General features: G+C 38.0%; 1 protein-coding gene across 1 annotated transcript in view; it reads left to right on the top strand.

Annotated features, from left to right (window-relative positions):
- The window catches only part of SPATA7 (spermatogenesis associated 7), a 28,738-nt gene extending 10,751 nt beyond the window's left edge, over nucleotides 1-17,987 (top strand). The window contains exons 5-12 of the mRNA XM_009073649.1: nucleotides 2,301-2,434; nucleotides 11,953-12,425; nucleotides 13,496-13,562; nucleotides 14,026-14,096; nucleotides 15,020-15,073; nucleotides 15,607-15,684; nucleotides 17,083-17,140; nucleotides 17,499-17,987. Of these exons, the coding sequence (XP_009071897.1) occupies nucleotides 2,301-2,434; nucleotides 11,953-12,425; nucleotides 13,496-13,562; nucleotides 14,026-14,096; nucleotides 15,020-15,073; nucleotides 15,607-15,684; nucleotides 17,083-17,140; nucleotides 17,499-17,987 (1,424 nt within the window). The remainder of the gene's footprint in view (nucleotides 1-2,300; nucleotides 2,435-11,952; nucleotides 12,426-13,495; nucleotides 13,563-14,025; nucleotides 14,097-15,019; nucleotides 15,074-15,606; nucleotides 15,685-17,082; nucleotides 17,141-17,498) is intronic.
- The last annotated feature ends 30 nt before the right edge of the window (nucleotides 17,988-18,017 follow it).

The following is an 18,017-nucleotide window of genomic DNA, read 5'->3' as shown; positions in this document are numbered from 1 at the left end:
CATGTACATTCTACACACATCAGCCATCACCATTTTACCTGAGCAGTAGGCAAGACATGAGTTTTTACAGCTTCCATGCATGTTTGCACACAGACACACTGTATTGGCCCAGGATGAATAATGATTTATCTCAAACATACTAAACTTCTAACCTGTAGCTAATTTTTGAGTGCTTGTATGTAACTCTGAAGACATACACAAGTAGAAATAATAGTTATTTAGAGTGTCCACATAACAATAATTCAGTGTAGGAAGAAGAATACTCAGCTTTAATTATTTAATGGTACAGTATATTTTATCCTTCTGTTCCAAGGTGTATTTTTTAATTCAGAGTTGTATAATGTAGCATTTCTTAGCTTCAGCTAATATTTTTCCTGTAATAAAAGCAGCTTCATATTGTAATGATTCTAATGGCATATGCTGGATAAATCAACAGCCATAAAAAAAATTACTTTGTATTTTATATATCACTTGTAAGAATTGAAAGAAAGATAAAGAGGGATTTCCCTGGGCAATGAGCACAAGGATTTTGCATCTGAAAGATTCGTTTCTAGTTTAAAAAGGGACTAAAATGTTTAATAAAATGAATACAAGTATTTAAATATTACCTGAGCATTAACATGTATGGAAGGTTCATGTACAAAGATCAGTGCATTTTAAAGGCTGATTAAATGTCCTTAAATTGCTGTAGGTCTCAGCTGTCTAGAAGAATGTACCACACCAATCCATGAAATTATTTACATTTCTATGCATTGAGTAGAGAAGTGTGTGTGCAGATTGGGGTCTGCCAGAGTATGATATAAATACATTATGAAACCAAAGAAGAAATCCTCATAGGCCTTGCTGTGCCTGTATCAAAGTGTTCATACACTTGGGTCTGTGTTAAATGAATAACAAATGTAGTCAAGAGTTAAAACAGGTGTCATTGAGTATACAGTAGACTTCAAAAGTATGCTTGCTTTATAAACCCTCTTTTTTTTTTCCTATTTGGAAATGAAAGTATTAATGTTTCTCATCAGCCTCATTTGGATTTTTCAGCTTTATGAACTTTGAGTACTGTGTCCAGTTCTGGGCCTCTCACTATGTGAAAGACATTGAGGTGCTGGAGTGTGTCCAGGGAAGGGCAACAAAGTTAGTGAAGAGTCTGGGGAGTAAATCATATGAGGAGCAGCTGAGGGAACTGAGGGTATTTAGCTGGAGAAAAGGAAGCTCAGGGTAGACCTTATTGCTCCCTACAACTACCTGAAAGGAGGTTGTAATAAAGTGGGGATTAGCCCCTTCTCCCAGGCAACTAGCGACAAGACAAGAAGACATAGCCTTAAGCAGTGCCAGGGGAGGTTCAGGCTGGACATCAGGAATAACTGTTTCATGGAAAGGGTTGTCAAGCATTGGAACAGGCTATCCAGAGAGGTGGTGGAGTCACCACCACCCTGGATGCGTTCAAGGAACGACTGGATGTGGCATGTAGTGCTGTGGTGTAGTTGACAAGGTGATGATGGGTCAAAGGTTGAACTTAATGATCTTGGAGGTCTTTTCTAACCTAAATGATTCTATGATTCATCTGTGACACCTGGGTGCTCACCATATACAAAAACTTTGGACTCTATTATGTAAAGTAGGAGATTAAGGTGACTGATGGCAAACTTAAACACAGAAAATTTACCTATCTTTTGGGCTCCTTCCTTTATCTGATGACATGGATACATAACTTGTCTTCTGACACTGCAGACAAGGTCTCATACTGCAGACCTGTGTGGACTAATAAATGCTCCCCACCCCCATTTGATGGTGGCCCTTTCAGAGTTTGCCTTAATTTCTTTATGTTCTTGACATGAACTTGCTTGTTTTGCCCTGGATTTCTGTATCTGGGAGCATGGATTTTTTTCCATGTCCAATTTACTAACAGGAAACGTTTTTTTTCAGAAATACTGGACGAAAGTACCATCACAGGAGTTTTATCTGTAAAAAATTGATAGCAAGCTTGTGAGTTTTTGAGCAGGGTGCTCTGTTAGCCATACTGATCTTGTAATTCCTGTATGCTGGTGTTTGTTGTGAGATAAGAATGCTTCAGGAAAGCTAAGGCACAGCTTCAGCTCATACACAGCTTTAGCTACCAGCATACTTTATTATTTTTCTTCTAAGAATAGATGTAAATTTCGTAACTGCTGTGTGTTGGAAGTGGAACATCTCAATAGCCTGACTTTAGTGAGCAGTTGGAAACCACTATGATGTTTTCAAATCACTTAGGAAGAAAAAGAGTATTTCAGTTTGGGTCTGACAAACTTTGTCTCTTCCCTAAGTTGCTGACCAGCAAAGAAGAGAGAAACTGAAAAAGAAGATAGCCAGGTGTGAAGAGGAAATGAGTGTGTATAAAACTGCCTCCCGATGCAGCTCAAGAGGGAGCAGCAGGCTGCTGGCGTCCTCTTTGGGAAAGGTAGATGTTTTAATTTTGTTTAGTAGATATTATCATATACCTCTCTCCCATAATAACAGCTGACCACTGCTCCAGGGTGAGGACTGGCATATTTTAAGCAGCAGAAAATAGACAAGGGTCCGCCTGGCATGTGCCCAGCACCGAATGCATGTCTGGATGAAGAGTGCTTGCAGTAAATACAAGTTCTAATTACCCTTGAATTCTCTCCCTTTCAACTCAGCTGAAGTTCCTATGTCCTCTCTGTCACTCCAGAGCTTTCTACCATTTCCTAAGGCAGAACTCTAGTTACTTCTAACCTTCCATGCAGAAGATTCAAGAATCAGCTGGTTTTTTCTTTATCCAGAGTCCTGTTTGGAAAAACATTTCATATCTAACAGTATACTACATGTGTGACTTGCAATCATTCAAAGTGAAAATGGTATTTAAATCATCAGAATATACTGTTCTGTGTGTGTGTATGTGTATATATATATATTCTGTTTATGTACATAAGTTCACTTGTTTTGGCTGGAATTTCATCCAGATATATGGTATATCTTTCCAAATAATAAATAAATAGCCTAATAAATTGCATTCTCTTCTTCATCAATGTAAAGGAGCAATTGCAGCTTAAAGCAGAATGATGTTTTAATTCTGTTGATTTTAACTGCAATGTTATTTAGATATGTGTAGAGCTGAAGGGCATTTCCAAGCAGTACAGAAAACTCACCATTGGTTTCTTTCTGTGTGACTGGTTTTTGTAGGAGGCAGCCTGAGTGTGACATTACTGCAGTGCAGAGAAATAATGCTTTGAAATTCAATACATGGCTCTTAGTTATGGGTGAAAGCACAGGCATGCACGAGTAAAGGAAGGAAATGTCATACGTAGAATCCAAATGTTGCATTTTGTTAACTTTTTTGGCCTTCCTTATTATTTGCTGCAAACTAGGGGTAGAAGAAGTACCTTAAATTGTTTCATTGCAAACCCAAGCAGTGTGTGCATCTCTAACTCCTGCATAAATTCTCAGTTTTAAAATGAAGGGATGCACTCTAACAGACTGTCACTTTTGTCCTTTGTTTTTCAAAACAAGGTATTTCTAAAGCAATATCTGTCCCAATTCTAGTTGCTTTCAGCTGCCTTACTACCAACATTTGTCTTGAAAAGTGTGGTGTGTGTCGCACCAACAGAAACTGCAGCTTTCCTTATGTTTAGCAGCCTCGGGGTATAATTCAACAAACTATCTGAGTCGATTTTGAGTTATCAGGTGAAAAGCATCTTTTGAGAAGTGACTTTGGGAGGCTCACCAAGTGAATGTTTAACCACACATAAAAAGTAATTTTTGGATATAATACTTTGCCTCCAGGTTGTGGGGTTTGGGTTTTTTTAACTTCGCAAATTCAAAGAGTTTCTTTGTTCTTCACTCTAATACTACTTTGCACTTTGTTAATCAAATCATTGATTGCTGGACTTACAAAATATGTTTCACTGTAGTATAAGAGCACAGTGAGTCTGTAAGAAGTGAAAAAGCCTTCTGATAGAGGGGTAGGCAGTGCAGGTCATTGGGCTGGCATATTTTTGTGCTAAAAATGAAGCTCTACTTAAAGTTTACTTCATTTGCCAAAACAGACATTGGATTTCTATGCTCGTTCATATAACGAGGGTTGCTCTGTTTCCATGATTAGATGTCCTTTAATGCATTGTGAGGCTGATTTAGACACGCTAATTCTATTTCTGTAGCCATCAGGATATATTGATCAGTGACAGCTGGAAGACAAATTCCTAATGCCTCTTAAAGAATACAATGTAGAGGATTTTTCCACTCGGTAATCATATTATTGCTGCTGGCATTAGGGAAAAGCTCTACTTGTGGAACTGCTCCAAAAATTGTTGAATTAAGATACTCCTGGGTTGGGATTAGATTCAGCCCAAATTTGAAGCAGTCAACCTTTGAATACTCTGGGTTTCCAAGAAGGTAATGTCAAGCCTAGAATATGGTCCTGTGCTTTATAAACATCTTACAAGGTAACAGAAGGGTGTGCAAAAGAGGCAAGCAGTATTCTCCTGGTTTTGCCACTGTTACATTTAAATGTAAGATACAAAAGGTAGAAATTACTTCCATAATGCATAATTTCTTGCCTAATAACATGTAAATGTGTTGTAAAATATATATCAATTTGAGAGCAACATACATATATATATATATGTATATAAAGATATAATAACCCTTGTAATCCTGACAAGGTCAATGGCTGACTAGATTGTAGGCTAAATATGTGCTCACCAGCTTTGCTGTATGCACCTGACTTCCTATTTTCAAGTGGCTTCTTTCATTAGCATTCACTTTTTATGCATTCTGATACATCTGGTGCCTTTATTTCATCATTTTCATTTTTCATGTACCTGGATGTATTATTATTTAATACTTGCAACAGAGCACAGAAGCTGTTTTCAACTGAGACTCAGCTTTGTGCATAGTAAAACCAAAAAGAAGCAAAAATAATTTCTCTAAATTATAGAATACAAGTTATATGTTTCTTAAAATATGTGTGATTTAATTAGTGTATTTTGTTACACACTGAGCTAACTATGAAACTGAATAGTGGAAATGTGCCCTGAACCTGACTGGCCTGCTCTTTGTTTTGTAAAAGGGTTTAAATGCACAGTGATTTCAGAACAGTGAATTTTTTGTCTGTTTATATGTAGTTATAAATGCAAAATTACTGTAATGTGAGAATCTGCCATGATATGTAATGAACAGAGAAAGTTATTTTTGTAGTGGTTACCTATACTTCATTACTGACCTGTTGAAATAATCAGTGATATTAATCAAAGAGAGTATTTTTACTAGACATTAAAATATTGGGTCCACAGCTGTGGGTTAAGATGTGATAGATGCTTATGGTGCATCATGGATTTCTCTACTTCTAGCAGAAGACCTGAGTGGGAAGCTCAGGAGCAGGCTGGGTCTTGTGTGGCACAATGGAGCAGCCTTTGGATCTGTGGGACACATAGAAACTAAATTACTTCAAGGAGAGTAGTTTGCCTCTCATGGTAAAGCAGAGGGACAGGGAAGCATAAGATGCCCTGAGGACAACTGTACTTCTCTTCTGCTCCTCTCTTTCCATGTAGCATAGTAATGGTGGTTAACACCATGTGTGGCAGTTAATCAGAATAGGATGTTAAATTACAAATGCAGAGGCTGAAAGGGCTGATAACTTTGTGTTTGTGTCTTCGTGAATATGTAATTTTTAAATGAGTATTTAGAGACTTAATTAGACAGATGAGTGGAAAAGACTGTGACGTCTGTGCATACCGAAATCCGTAGATTTTAAATTTTTATTTTTCTAAGTAAATATGATTCGAGTTTTTGAACATTCATCTGAATTATTCATCAGGTCAAATTGCATGAAGCTCAATATGACTTATCCTTGAAGCAAGAAAACCTGAATTGAGCTGGCCATGAGTAAAATCTCTGATTTGAACAACACTTGGTATTTCATGTCCCGTGTTCAAGTAATCCTATTAATAGGCATTTCTGGCTCCTAATTAATTTTTTTACAGAAATTAATCCATGCCAAAAGCCAGTTGAGGGAAGGCTGCTTCACAGGAGGTTAATTTTCTCTTTTAGCTGCTTGAAGTATGGTTGCCATTGCCTTGACATTTCAAGATCCCTTTCAGTCTGTTTTTTGAGACCTTTTGTTTTCTGAAGAATGACAGTTATGGCCTTCTGCTTGTGCACATGACACACAGATTAGAGAGCATCATTAACTGTTTCTAGTCTTCCTTGTTAATTTTGTGTGCAGCACACGTGGCAGTGTGAAATTCCTACTCAGATGCTTTATATTTAGAGTTTTATTATATATACTGTTAAGATATTAGCAGTCTGAAGAGTTATTGTTCTTGATTTAGTTCTGTCAGTATGTAAATGATGTAAGTGACCAAACAAAGACCTTCTGAGCAACAAAGAAAGTTGTTTTCATCAGCAGTGTTCAGTACAGATTTCCTTTTGGGCTTCATAGTGGCAATCAATTCTTGTGCTGGTTGTTTGAATGAATGCATTTCCACGTGCACAATCAGTAAAATATCCTTTATTAATGACCTCACAGTATTTGATAACAGTAGAAACCTACCACATTATACAACTGATACACACACACACACTCACAAAACTAAAAAGTGTAACAGGAACATGGTTTTGAAAGATAAAATTAGTTATTATTGGTTCATGTGAATTTTCTCTCTTACCTTTCTCAATTTGTAACTCATTAGCAAAGTGTGAGATGAAGCAAATAGATGATACACTAGGGTTTTATGAAAGCAGCAACTCAAAAAGCAGCATGTTGCTTACTACAGAAGACCTTTGCTCTGTCCGGGAGTGGAGAGAGGCACTTAGCCCACTTACAGCCATATTTAAGTGGTTTGCAAATGGAGTTGTCTCAAGAGAATCAGATGCTCATTTATTGCAAAATTGCAGTTTCTGTATCTTGACAGTGTGATTTGTAAAGCATCTCTTTGGTCTCATTTTATGATGGTAGATAAACTTTTCTATTGGAAGACCTTTTCATACAAGAGCAAGTTAGTTTCAAGACTTAAATTCATCTTAGTGTAGCTTCGGTGACCCCACTGAGAGCTGCCTTTGGACCTTTTGTGTGAAAAAGGATTTAGCAAGATTTCTTTTCAAAGTTAGGTTTTTATAAAGCAGCTGGTACTTCAGTGGCTTTTAAGTTGAGAAACTAAACTTCTTTTAGAAAGTAAAAGTAACTTATAAAGAAATCTGGATTCATTGTTTTACTCCTGCCCATCAAATGACAGCAGTATGCTTTGATCTGTTTTTTCTGAATTTTCTCTTCCACTGGGTCCATGAAGATTTAGAAGTCCTCTCTATACAAGCTTGCTGTAAGTACTATTCAATTTACCCCAGTTTCGTGACTAATCAAACTGAAGCATAAATACATAATTTATGAAACCTTTTAAAGGTGTTGCCAAAATGAATCATTGAGTAAATTTCTATCTTTCCAAACAAATTGCAGTTGGTTGAATCAATAGAATAGGAACATATGTTGGTAAGCAAGATATGACTCAAGATTTTTGACTCCAAATTACATTATAGTTCTTGATCATTCTGCTATCTAATGCTGTGATACTACCATGGAATATTTTTTAAATTATATCTGAAGATTAGAACTATCAGTGTGCTACTGGATATTTGCAGGCATGATTTTGTTTTCTATTTATTTGTTTCCTAGCTAAACATCTGATATTTTTATAGATAGAGAATAGAGAAGAAAATTAACTTGCTTGCTTACAGTTTATTTGCCTGTACCAACACAGGTGTACAAATAATTTTCTCAAAGTTCAGAGACAAATTGCAGACAAACAGTATTCTCTGACACTCTTTAAAATCTTTTGAAGTCACCAACACAGTTCCTTATTCCTGATGTTGTTTCTTTGTGTGTTTGGAGGCTAAACCTCCTACCTGTTTGGGCAGTAAAGTTTTATCCCAGGATAAAGTCTTTCAAAGATTTCTCAGTACTTGAACAGGTGCATCTCATGGCTGACACAAATATGGCCTGGGGTTGAAGTTCTCTCTAGTCACTAGAGAGCTGCTTGATCTGTTCTACTTAGGAAACATTTGAGGAGGAGAAGAAAAGAACTGCTCTGAGCTTCCTCATATATAATGAATGCTTAAATTTAGGATAGTGTGATGTCAACCCTCTACCTTCGTCTGATTTTAGGATCAGCTCTGTTGCTTCCAAGGATAGAACATGTCACTTTCAAGAGGTCTAGTTGAGCAATTGGCTAATATAATTTCATATATTTTTCTAATTATCATTTTGCATAGTGCAGAGAACCAATCATCATGTGCTCACAAATGCTTCTACAATCCAATTTACATCACAGCTCCATGAACTGATTTAGACATAGAGTAAAAATGTTTACAAGAAGAATTTAGCTGGTTATAATACACATTGAAGGCTATGGATTTAGCTTTTCAAAACATCTGTATAGGTGGATTCTGAAACTTTCCAGTCTTATCTGTTTTCTATAGTGCTGAGCTACGACTGCAAGTACTTTATATGCAAACAATCACACTGGTAAGCCTCATTATACTGCTTGCTAACACAGGCATTTGTTTGGCATTGTTGCTGCGTGTTATCAGTTCAGCATTTAATTATGCTGTAGTAGTAAAATACATGAGTGGTGTCTCACATGAGACGCCATCAAGAAAGGCTTATTTTCCCTCAGCTAACAGAAAAAAAAAAGCTCTTTGCTTTAGCCATCAGCAACTGTGGATGTTTTGGGATACTATACTAGTGTAGATGGGTCTTACTGACACGAGAGAAAGTTAATGTGAAGGAAATGTATGGTATGTGTCGTGGTTTAACCGCAGCTAGCAATCAAACACCACACAGCTGCTCACACACTCCCTCACCAACGGGATGGAGGAGAGAATCGGAAGGGTAAAAGCTAGAAAAGCTCATGGGTTGAGACAAAGAGAGTTGATACTATACTAGTGTAGATGGGTCTTACTGACACGAGAGAAAGTTAATGTGAAGGAAATGTATGGTATGTGTCGTGGTTTAACCGCAGCTAGCAATCAAACACCACACAGCTGCTCACACACTCCCTCACCAACGGGATGGAGGAGAGAATCGGAAGGGTAAAAGCTAGAAAAGCTCATGGGTTGAGACAAAGAGAGTTTGATAGAGAATGCAAAAGCTGCACACACAGGCAAAGCAAAGAATTCATTCCTTACTGACACGAGAGAAAGTTAATGTGAAGGAAATGTATGGTATGTGTCGTGGTTTAACCGCAGCTAGCAATCAAACACCACACAGCTGCTCACACACTCCCTCACCAACGGGATGGAGGAGAGAATCGGAAGGGTAAAAGCTAGAAAAGCTCATGGGTTGAGACAAAGAGAGTTTGATAGAGAATGCAAAAGCTGCACACACAGGCAAAGCAAAACAAGGAATTCATTCACTGCTTCCCACAGGCAGGAGGTGTTCAGCATCTCCAGGAGAACAGGGCCCCAGTACACGTAACGGTTCCTTGGCAATACCATCACTCCATCACAATACCATCACTCCAAATGTCCTCCCCTTCCTCCTTCTTCCTCCCACTTTATACACTGAGCATGATGTCCTATGGTATGGAATATCCCTTTGGTCAGTTTGGGTCACCTGTCCCAGCTGTGTCTCCTCCCAGTCTCCCATGCATCCCCAACTTCCTTGCCAGTGTGTCAGTATGGGAAGGAGCAAAGCCCTTGGCTCTGTGTAAGCTCTGCTCAGCAATAACAAAAACATCTCTGCATTATCAACCCTGTGCTCAGCACAAATCTTAAACATAGCCCCATACTAGCCTCTGTGAAGAAAGTTACCTCCACTTCAACCCAAACCAGCGCAGTATGACAGCAGTATGATCTGTGACTTTTCACAGTAAAATATCTGCATTTTTAATATTCTTCTAAATAGCATTTACTGCAGCCACAAGATGTATATTCATCATATTTGAACTTTTATTTAAAACAGTATTTCTGAAAGAAAAAAATGGAACACTGTAGATTCCTAGCAATAACAGTAACAGAGTTATGAGAAAATGCTCATTTATACAGTATATTCTATTGCTCAGAATTTTTAAGAACACCTTTTTTAGGATTGAATGGTAGAATTGAAAATCTGTTTATATTTACAAACTATACTATGAATTACAGAGGTTAATATACTATATTATATATTACTGGTTTGCTAGTCATATATTACTATCCTATACTATTTATTAGTAGGTTAGAATATCACAAATTTTCATTAAATGTATAAGGATTTCCAAATTTCATTTGGGGCTTTTTTCCCTCCCTGCCTCCCCAGTAGGAGACTTCAGAAGTCTCAGGAAAAGTATTGATTATCTTGCAGAATTCCTACAGGTACTTTCTTTTACAGTTGTTTTTGTCGCTTTTGTTGGCAGAGTCCATTGCCACATCATGGTGGGGAAAATCACACATCCAGCCTTCAATCCACATCTTAATCAGCTGATTATTTTTTAAAATTAAATGTTCTTGAGAATTTTCTCCAGTTTTATATTGTGCTCACACTGCTAAATCTGTGCTTCAGTGTTAGTCTCTCAAAATAGTTTCCACATAAATATACTGGATCCATTCTTTCTCAGGCTTTCTATAAAAGATACTCCTGCAGTGACTTCAGTAATGTAATGCTTGTGCTTAATAGTTTTTACTTGTTTGATAGAGGAAGCATAATAGAGATGAATAAAACACATATGGAAATCCCCTTCCCTTTCTCCCCTTTTTTACCTGCAGAGCTTATGGCCTGTACAGGTGTCTGCTTATCTTCCTGTTCTTTGTTCAAGTGGTGGAGGTACATCAAGTTAATCTCTGTGTTAGCCTATCTGAACCTAAACTTCAGGTTTGTTAAAAACCTCAATTGCCCTTAGAAATTTAATTTTCTTCTTAGGAAACACCTCTACTTTTATACATTCTCTTAAGTCTTCCAGCACTTTGTTGCTGTTGATTTGGACCTGTCTGAGTGTAAGGAAGGTGCGATAATAACTTTTGAAAGTTAGCTGTTGGTTTTGAATTGGATTTTCTCAGTTGTTTTATTTTAGCTGTTACTTTGCTTTACATTTTACTGATTGCATGGGATGGCAATGAGATTTTCCAGCATAACACTGTCTTCAGCTCATCTCCCTCACTGTTGCACTGTAAGCTTTGTCTCTGGGAGTTGTGTTGCTTAGTAGTTTGAGTATACACAGTGTGAGTCATCTCTTCTCCATAACAGAACTTGAATTTCACAAATAGTTATACATGTGGATGAAATAAGTAAGTTTCCATAAAATTTTGTTTGTTGATAGGCAGGTTTTCTTTGCCAATAGTCTTGAGCAACCTGGTCTAGTGGGGAGGTAGACAGGAACACAGCTAAATCTAAGTGACATGTAAAGCTTTTTTTTTTTTTTTTGGTCAAATGGGGAAAGAACAATGAAACAGAAATTTTATTTCTGTCATAGAATTTTGAAAAATTTGCAGCTTCAAAGCATAAATGTTCCAGTCTTTAGTTATATTTCTGTCTTACTTGTTTTTGCCATGGTGTCATAATACAATTCAGGAATAATGTGAAATTTTTAAGCATAGGATAACTGTGAGTAATGTCTGCCTTACCTTGCACAGGTGGTATGAACAGAGCATATCCAGATAAAATAATTTGCCTCAGTGCAATGATTCCCTGACTTCTAAAACTGTTTTCAGCCTTTGGACTAAAATGATTAAACTCATGGTTTGTTGTAGCCATCAATATTCTGTAACAGAGCACCAGTGTTTTGCTGCTGAAGCAAACTGTTTTTTTATTTCTCACTTCTTTTAAAATCTCTTGGCACTGGGGCTGCTCTGAAACTAGTTTGATTTCACAAAAATTGAAAGTTTTTAAATAGAAAATACCTCTGAGTTGGTCACAATAGCTGGGAGTGCCATCATGAGAAAATCTGGTCACTTGCAAAGCAATCAAATCTTTTTGGTTTTTTTTTTTCCTAGAGTTTCTTGGAAGCAGAAGACAAAGACACTCTCTCTCCCTACGCTGGGCAGGCACCGTACCTATCAAGAGCTCTGTCTCCTTATGGTGGTCATGGCTTGGTTCACTCCAGTCCAGTAAAATATGGCAGAAAAGGCTCTCGAAATACATCTAGTGCATCTAGCTCAAGTATCAGTACATCAAGGCCAGCAAGAAAACACACTGGATCTTCATGCAGTCGCTCCACTGATAGTTTTGTGAGCATTACTCATTCACAGAGGCGTCAAGGAAGCAACTCCAAAGTGTGCAGTGGGGATCTTCTAGAGAGGCACTCTGAATTCTTTACTAAGAGCCAAAAAGCTTTCACTCCACGCACCTTAATATCAGATGCTAAATCTTTCCTGCCAGAGTACAAGTATTACACTCCTGCTCGAAGAAAAAGGAAACATAACTGCAAGCAGCATGTGGAAGCTCAAACACAGACTGATGTTATCAGGTACAGAGATTGAAACTTTATTTTGAAACACTGAAATTTAGATGTTATCATAACAGTATTTTCATAAAAGCAACATGTTTTGCTCTCATTTGCATTTGATTAAAAACAGAATAATTATTCTGAAATTATTCTAGATATGCCTTAGGAAAAGCTAGAACAGAACATGATTTTTCTTTTTTTTCACTGGAGTATTTTGTCTTCTCTCTGGAGCAACTGGTTTCATCTGTACAAATTGGATATGAAGCACCACTAAATGCAAACTCTGAGATCTCACATCTGATGGTGATAGTCATTCCCTCTCGCTTCCCTATGCTCTTTCTGGTGTATATTTGTGCTTTCTGTCTTGTAAAGAATTAACCAGTGTAAGAATGCAAGTAGTTCCCCACTGTTGCCCCTGTAGTCTCATACTTTCCAGTTTGTTAATAATACATCATGCAAAGATCTTTTTTTTTAACTTTCGAATGCAGCTCTTCATTGTCTTTTTATCACTTGAATTTAAATACCTTCAGATATACCCTGTGCAAAATATTTTTAAGAAAATTAGTGTCCTTGTCTTGCATTGAACTTCTTAGCAAATTGAGCAGTTTTGATTTAGCTTTGTTTTTACTGATACTACCTCATAGCAAGAAATATTTTCCCTTCCATGTCCTCAGTGCCTGCATGTCTAACTCTGGTTTTGTCATGAAACAAATTAGGAATTTCCTATGACTGGAATTATGATAGCTTCAGCTCCATATTGATTTTCTGGCTGTGGGTCATCTGTTTTCCTGGTGCACTTTTAATTTTAGGATCATCTCCATTCTTAATTCTGAACAATTATTTTGGATAGTTTAGCTGCCCCTGTAAATGTGCAGCCAAATAATGGATTTGAATCACCTATGTATGACTTCAGAATTAACTATGACTTAGTTTTATTATGTGAACAAAAGTCTGGCAGAAATTTTCTCAATTGTCCAGTACCAGGTTCTGTTCAGACTGTTGGGAAACTTCCACAGTGGCACTGGTGTTCTCATCCTACATATTTTGAAAGTAACCTACTTGGAAATCTAATATCTCTCTTAATTTTGTAGCTTTCCAACTGCAGACAAAGTGTCTGAGAGAAGAGTTAAGGCTGAACAGCAGAAGATCACGTTGAAGGTAAGAATACATATATCAGTCCTCTGGATACTCTTACCACACCCCTCACCATCATTATGGGGTATACACTTGAGCACTGCTACAGCAGTGTGCAGCTGGTTTAGGTTTCATTTTCTGTATTGCCAGGCAGTGAATTAGGTAGAGGAGAGAGAGTTGCAGAAGAATGAGTGGAAACAATAAGAAAAAGTATTGAAGCATGTGAAGAGATCTCTTTAATTTTTTCAATTGTTTCTGTAAGTGCACTATCAAATATCCATCAAGGACCTAGAGGGTTGGTATCTGATTTTTCAGAAGAAAAAGGTATCCTTTGCTGCCGTATGTCTCAGTTTACCCAGAGTGTCTCAGAAAAGACATAAAACCAATAGGGCTGCTTAATCACAGAGACTTATTAGATTAATTTGAATGGTAAATTTTGTCATGTGTTTGCACAGATAATAAAGATTTTTTTATCTCTGTATTGTAGGCTGAAGACAGAAGATATACTGTGGCTAAGCCTGAGAGAGAAATAGATGCTTTTCCATTCACCATCCTAAGGTGCCAGATTTACAGCAGGAAGGAATATTTAAATCATTTCTTCTTGCTTTCTATGCAGCTGCTCCTTAGGCTATAAGCCCTTGCTGCCATTTCTCTTTATAAGTATCTTCTCACAGGACTTTCAGTTGGTTGGGTTTTTTACATCAATGGCCTTTCCCAACACCAAAATTCATTATTTTATTATGATAAAGTTCCACTGGGAAGCCAGTTAAGAAAGAGAGCTCTGAAATATGTGAGTACTTATGTCAGGAGTGAGACTAATGACATGTTAGTACAGCTGTTAGTTCTGTACATCTGAGCTCACAGGCTATATAGTACTATAACTAAATACTGGATTGGTATTCCAATTGGTATTTCCCTTCAGGGAGAAGTGTCTCCAGACACTTTTGATTCTATGGTATGTGAGAATTGTAGACCAGAAGCATTTTCCACATGTTTTTCTGAAAGTGTAACACTGAGATTTAGAATATTGCTACAGTACAAGAGCAGTGTTGGAAATCAGGCCAGAACCCAAGAGCTCCAAGCTGATTCTCCTCATTGCTGACCTCAGTGTCATGCATGACTCGCTGATCTGCTCTCTGACCTTTTCATACAAAGGCATTTTTATCTGAGGAAGAAAATGTCCTCTGAGTTAAAAAAGCAATCTTATGGAGAGTGGAGGTCAGATAGCATCTGAAGTAACTCTGAGGTCTTTTGAGGTAGTGGAGCTCTGCATCTCGTGAGGTGTTGTGATACTCTTGAACCACAGTCTTTCATGCTTCAGTGTAATCAGTGGATTTTGCTACTGGAGCAGAGTTTGGGGATGTTCTCGTGGGTTTTGTCCAAGAGGAAGTGGTATAATAGCACAGCATGGCTCCAGAAGAGAGTGAGGTGCAGGGATTTAGAGTGTTGTTCTCTTTCTTGCCCTCTGATTTTCTGATTAGGGAGACATCGTTGTATTCTCAGCAGTCTTCACTAAGGAGGTCTATCAAGGCTAAGTAAGTACACTCAAACCATTTTTCTGCTCATTTACAACATTAAACTAGAAAGTTTTCCTCAAAACTGACAAACTTGAAACACTAAATGAGAGCTCATAATGAGCTTGTTCACAATTTATAAAAGAATTAACATGACTATGAATTTTTATATAATACTTAAAAATTTTATATGAATCTAAAAATGAAGAAAATTCATTATAACTTCAGAAGAAGGACAGACTCAAGCTCTGCCAGGGGAGGGTTAGGTTGGATATTAGGAAGATTTTTTACAGAGCGAATGATCAGGCATTGGAATGTGCTGCCCAGGGAGGTGGTGGATTCACCATCCCTGGAGGTTTTCAAGCTGAGACTGGATGTGGCACTTAGTGCCATGGTCTAGTAACGACGGTAGGGTTGGACTCGGTGATCTTGGAGGTCTCTTCAAACACGATTGATTCTGTGATTCTCATGAAGGTGATTAGACCTACTGCATTGCTTCATCTGTGTCTTTGTTGTAAAAGATTTTAACATTAGGTTTTCTATTCTCCCTGCAGAGAAGAGGAGCTTCTATATTTAACCTTCATTAAAGATGTAACAAATGAAATTCTTAGCCTTGGGCTATTTTCTAACAGGTGGGTTACAGTTGTTTTCAGTTTCTCTATGCTGGGCCAGAAACACATGGACTCCATAAGAAAGGAGAGCAGTGATTGGTAATCATTTCTTTGCCTTTAAGAATATATATACACCGTCACCCCTTGCTTTTGTTTTATTTCCTTTTCTTTTTTTGTTTTGGGTAAGAAGGGGAGACAGGAAATACCCAGGGGTCATCTACTCAGATCTGCTGCTATGTACCATGAGATAAAAGCTTCTGTTAGAAATGGACCTGGAACCCTAGGAGGAATAATGCTAAGAAGGAATCATTTTACTCTGGAAACATCTGTTTTCCTAAATAAACTGAGTTACTAATCTTTCACACAACAGGACCTCCATCTCCCTTCTGTCCTTGTTCCTGTTCCAATATGAATTCAGTCTTCAACATTCTGTTGCAGATAAAGGTTCACCGGTTGCTAAATCAGGTTTTTTTTCAAAAATTAGTAATGTATATGGGTAGTACTCCCAGTTTCTGTCCCATACCAACTCCTTCTGATAAAGAACTCTGAGCTTATGCAAAAAAACCTCCAGTATTTCTCACAGAGAATTTTGACCCACTTTTGTAATTCCACATTCAGGGCAGTCTAATTTCATAATATTCTCATCTTCCTCTGGGTTGATAATGTTCCCAGCTGATTTTCTGTTCTATGCTTCTCATTCTTTTCTTCTCATGTCAAGGCTAGCAATGAGAATGTTAAGTACACTAAGTAAAAAAACTAAGAAATTTTGAGAGCAGTTTCCCTCTGGCTCTTTTTTGCATTAAAGTTGCTTTGATTACCACCCTTCTTGTACTATTTTCTTTTTTAATAATGTCTTATTTAAGCTGCATGAAATTTACTGGAGTTGCTGGAAATCTGTTCCAGTGGCTGTGTACTTTAGCTGTCACAGAACACTTTCTCTACAGAATTTTTTTCTCATTCTGTTTAGGCAATGGAAGAGAGCTTTCAGGACTGAGGACTTTTCTCTGGATGATTCTTTTTTATGAAGCTGTATTTTATTCTTTTCCTTTATTTACTTTCGTGTATATCAGCCACTATGGTGCACCTAAGAGATTTTGGATACTTTAGCATGCCAGTAGAACCACTACTGGATTGTTGGTTTCTCCCAGTACGTAGAGCCAACAGACCAAACACACACAAAGTTGTGCTACAAATCACCCCATGATTACCATCTGCTGCCCAAACCTGGGTCTGCCTGCTGAGCTCATGTCCAGTGGTTCACCAACTATGGGTAGACCTCTTTGTGACAGCATAATCAAAACAGTCTTTGTAGTCCCATTCAGCTAAGAGATGAAAATAAAAAACTATAGTCATTAATTTATATAGATCTGCTATAAGTTGGTTTTCTTCCTGTGAAATAATTTAATTTCTCATTTGTAGGGCTCTGGAACAACTGTTTGAGGGGCATATAGAAGAAAATAAGAACTGTTTGGATGAGGTAGGTGCTGCCCCTGTTGGAGTCGCTCTCTCTCTCTGCATATGACTTAGGTGACATTTCCAAAGTGCAGTGGAAATGCACTGGTATATTTGAAATGCAACCAGAATGTTCAGTGGGGAGCATCTCTCTTGATAAATGAGATTTGCAGACTCATGGATCATGGCAGATCAGGATTCTCAGGCACAGTGACAAAAAAGGGACAGTAGTCAACTCAGTTTGGTAGCACTGAGTATGTAATTTAGTCACTTGTTTGCAAGCAGCCTCCCCTTCCTTCTGTCAGAGTTAAGCTCTGAGTTTGAGCAGTGCACAGGTGCTGTGGGGCTGGATAAGTGTCACCCCTTTCTTCTTCACTCCCTAGGGCAAAATGCGCCACATGTTGGATGTGCTGAAGACAGAGCTCGGCTGCGGCCTGTGTGGTGAGGCAGAGCAGGTCCATGCAGGCTCGGAGTCACCTGCAGACTTCCTGGATGTGCAGGAGTTTGACATGATGGAAGAGTTTGGGTTTACCAGTACAGGTTACTGGCAAAGAAAAGCTACAGAAAGTGAAGAATTCTTTGGGACCATGGACTTAGTGTTGAAGGAACCAAACAAATACAAATCACTGTTACGCAGGGAAAGGTCAAAGGAGACTCAGAGCAAGGAGGACTTGTCAGAAGACGTCGCTGAACTGATGAATGGTGGGACAGAGTCTGATTCTTGTGTGAAATCTGAACACCCGGACACTTCACCCACGTGTGAGGCAACTTTAGACTTGATTGCTTGTGACGATTTGGAAGTCAACAAGGAACTTGATGATCTTGAGGAAAGCTTTGCAGAGGCCCTCCAGATCTCAGAGGACTTTTTATAAGAGTAGTGTCTCGGTTTGAGAGACAGGTGT

This window comes from Acanthisitta chloris, unplaced genomic scaffold (genome assembly GCF_000695815.1).
Source record: "Acanthisitta chloris isolate BGI_N310 unplaced genomic scaffold, ASM69581v1 scaffold29614, whole genome shotgun sequence".
NCBI classification, from domain to species: Eukaryota; Metazoa; Chordata; class Aves; order Passeriformes; family Acanthisittidae; genus Acanthisitta; species Acanthisitta chloris.
Note: the sequence above shows the minus strand (reverse complement) of the source record. Positions and strands in the feature narration are given on the sequence as shown.